This window comes from Anneissia japonica, unplaced genomic scaffold (assembly GCF_011630105.1).
Source record: "Anneissia japonica isolate Jap-2015-1 unplaced genomic scaffold, ASM1163010v1 scaffold585_len4108843_cov191, whole genome shotgun sequence".
NCBI classification, from domain to species: Eukaryota; Metazoa; Echinodermata; class Crinoidea; order Comatulida; family Comatulidae; genus Anneissia; species Anneissia japonica.
In genome coordinates, this window is record NW_022716829.1 from 220,633 (window position 1) to 222,032 (window position 1,400).

General features: G+C 43.3%; 1 protein-coding gene across 2 annotated transcripts in view; it reads left to right on the forward strand.

Annotated features, from left to right (window-relative positions):
• Window positions 1–368: 368 nt before the first annotated feature.
• The window catches only part of LOC117109918 (V-type proton ATPase subunit H-like), a 15,023-nt gene continuing 13,991 nt past the window's right edge, over window positions 369–1,400 (forward strand). Inside the window, exon 1 of one of the 2 annotated variants that reach the window (XM_033252394.1) lies at window positions 369–609. In XM_033252394.1, coding sequence (XP_033108285.1) covers window positions 464–609 — 146 coding nt within the window. In that variant the 5' untranslated portion in view covers window positions 369–463. The remainder of the gene's footprint in view (window positions 610–1,400) is intronic. The other variant, XM_033252393.1, reaches the window with a different exon arrangement.

Below are 1,400 nucleotides of genomic sequence, written 5' to 3' on the forward strand. Positions count from 1 at the left end.
GATTGATATATAAAATATAACAACACCTGCAGTAGCGGTGCCCGTAATGCAGTAGCGGTGCCCATCTAAGGATTGATATATAAAATATAACAACACCTGCAGTAGCGGTGCCCATAATGCAGTAGCGGTGGCGGTGCCCATAAAATAACACCTGCAATACAGTATTGTACGGTACTTTCACAAGCGGAAAGAAGTTTGCAGTTTGCAGTTTGTGTTCGCTGGAACTTGTACCACTACTCACAGGGCTCTACTCTGGTTAAATGAATATTCAATTTATATTGCTACTTAATTATTCATGAACCTACAGTAGTGTCGCCCACATAACGCTTACCGTTCCGATGTTCCTATAAATAGCGCCAAGACATAATGCCTCTAGAGGGCAGTATGCCATCACATGAGCAGCAAATTAATGAAGAATTGTGTTTTGGTTCGTCGATAATTTTAGAGTGTTTTAATTTGCAAAATGTCGTATTCTAAAATATTAGAAGAAAGCACCGAAGAAAATAGTGAAATTGGCAATGCATCGTACGGCTTACCACCAACTAATAAGTTTGACCAGGAAGCAAACGAGGTCAGAAAGAATAGGGTCAATTGGCAGTCATATGTTCAGTGAGTTGGCCGTTCTCTTTTCTTACGAATTAGCCTAGCGAAGGCCTAGGCCTAGGGCCTAGAGAAGATGCTTGGAGGTTGAATGAAATATATAAGCATGTGTGTGATGATGGGAAATTTCATTAGGGAGGGCATTTTCCAGACAGACAACTTTAGTGACTATATATTCCAGCCACGGTACGGTGGAAAATAACCACTTACACTTCCTACTCAGTTCAGGACTAGCCTACTAGGCGTAGGCCTAGGCCTACAGCCTAGGCTAGGGCTAGGGTCTCTACTCTTAGATTTAATATATTGTAAATTACAGGGTCGGGTCCAGAGATGTCCAAAATGTGTCCGAAAGTTCGGCCGATCAACATAACACTATACTGGGTGGGTCCAGGCATGCCCCGCCAGTCATGCCCTGCGAAGTTTTTGGCGAAGAATTTCTTTTTCTTTCTTTCTCTTTTTCTTTTAAATTTTGACTTTGCAAAATGGAGCGGGGGTTACTTTGCAAAAGGTGGGGGACTGGGACCAGCCCCCCCCCCCCTTAAATCTCCCCTGAATTATTATGAACAAAAACAGGCACTCCATCACCCAAATGCTAGTTTCTTGTCATCCACAACAGTCAATTATGGCTATGTTCTCATACGGCTGCTAACGGTTAGCAGGATCGGTTAGCAGGATCCGGATCCTGCTAACCGTTAGCTGCCGTGCATCCATCCGAAAAAATCCCGATCCGGATACCAAAAATATGATGATCGAATCACGGGCCAATAAGAAACTGGAAATTGTAAACGCGTACGTGTGAT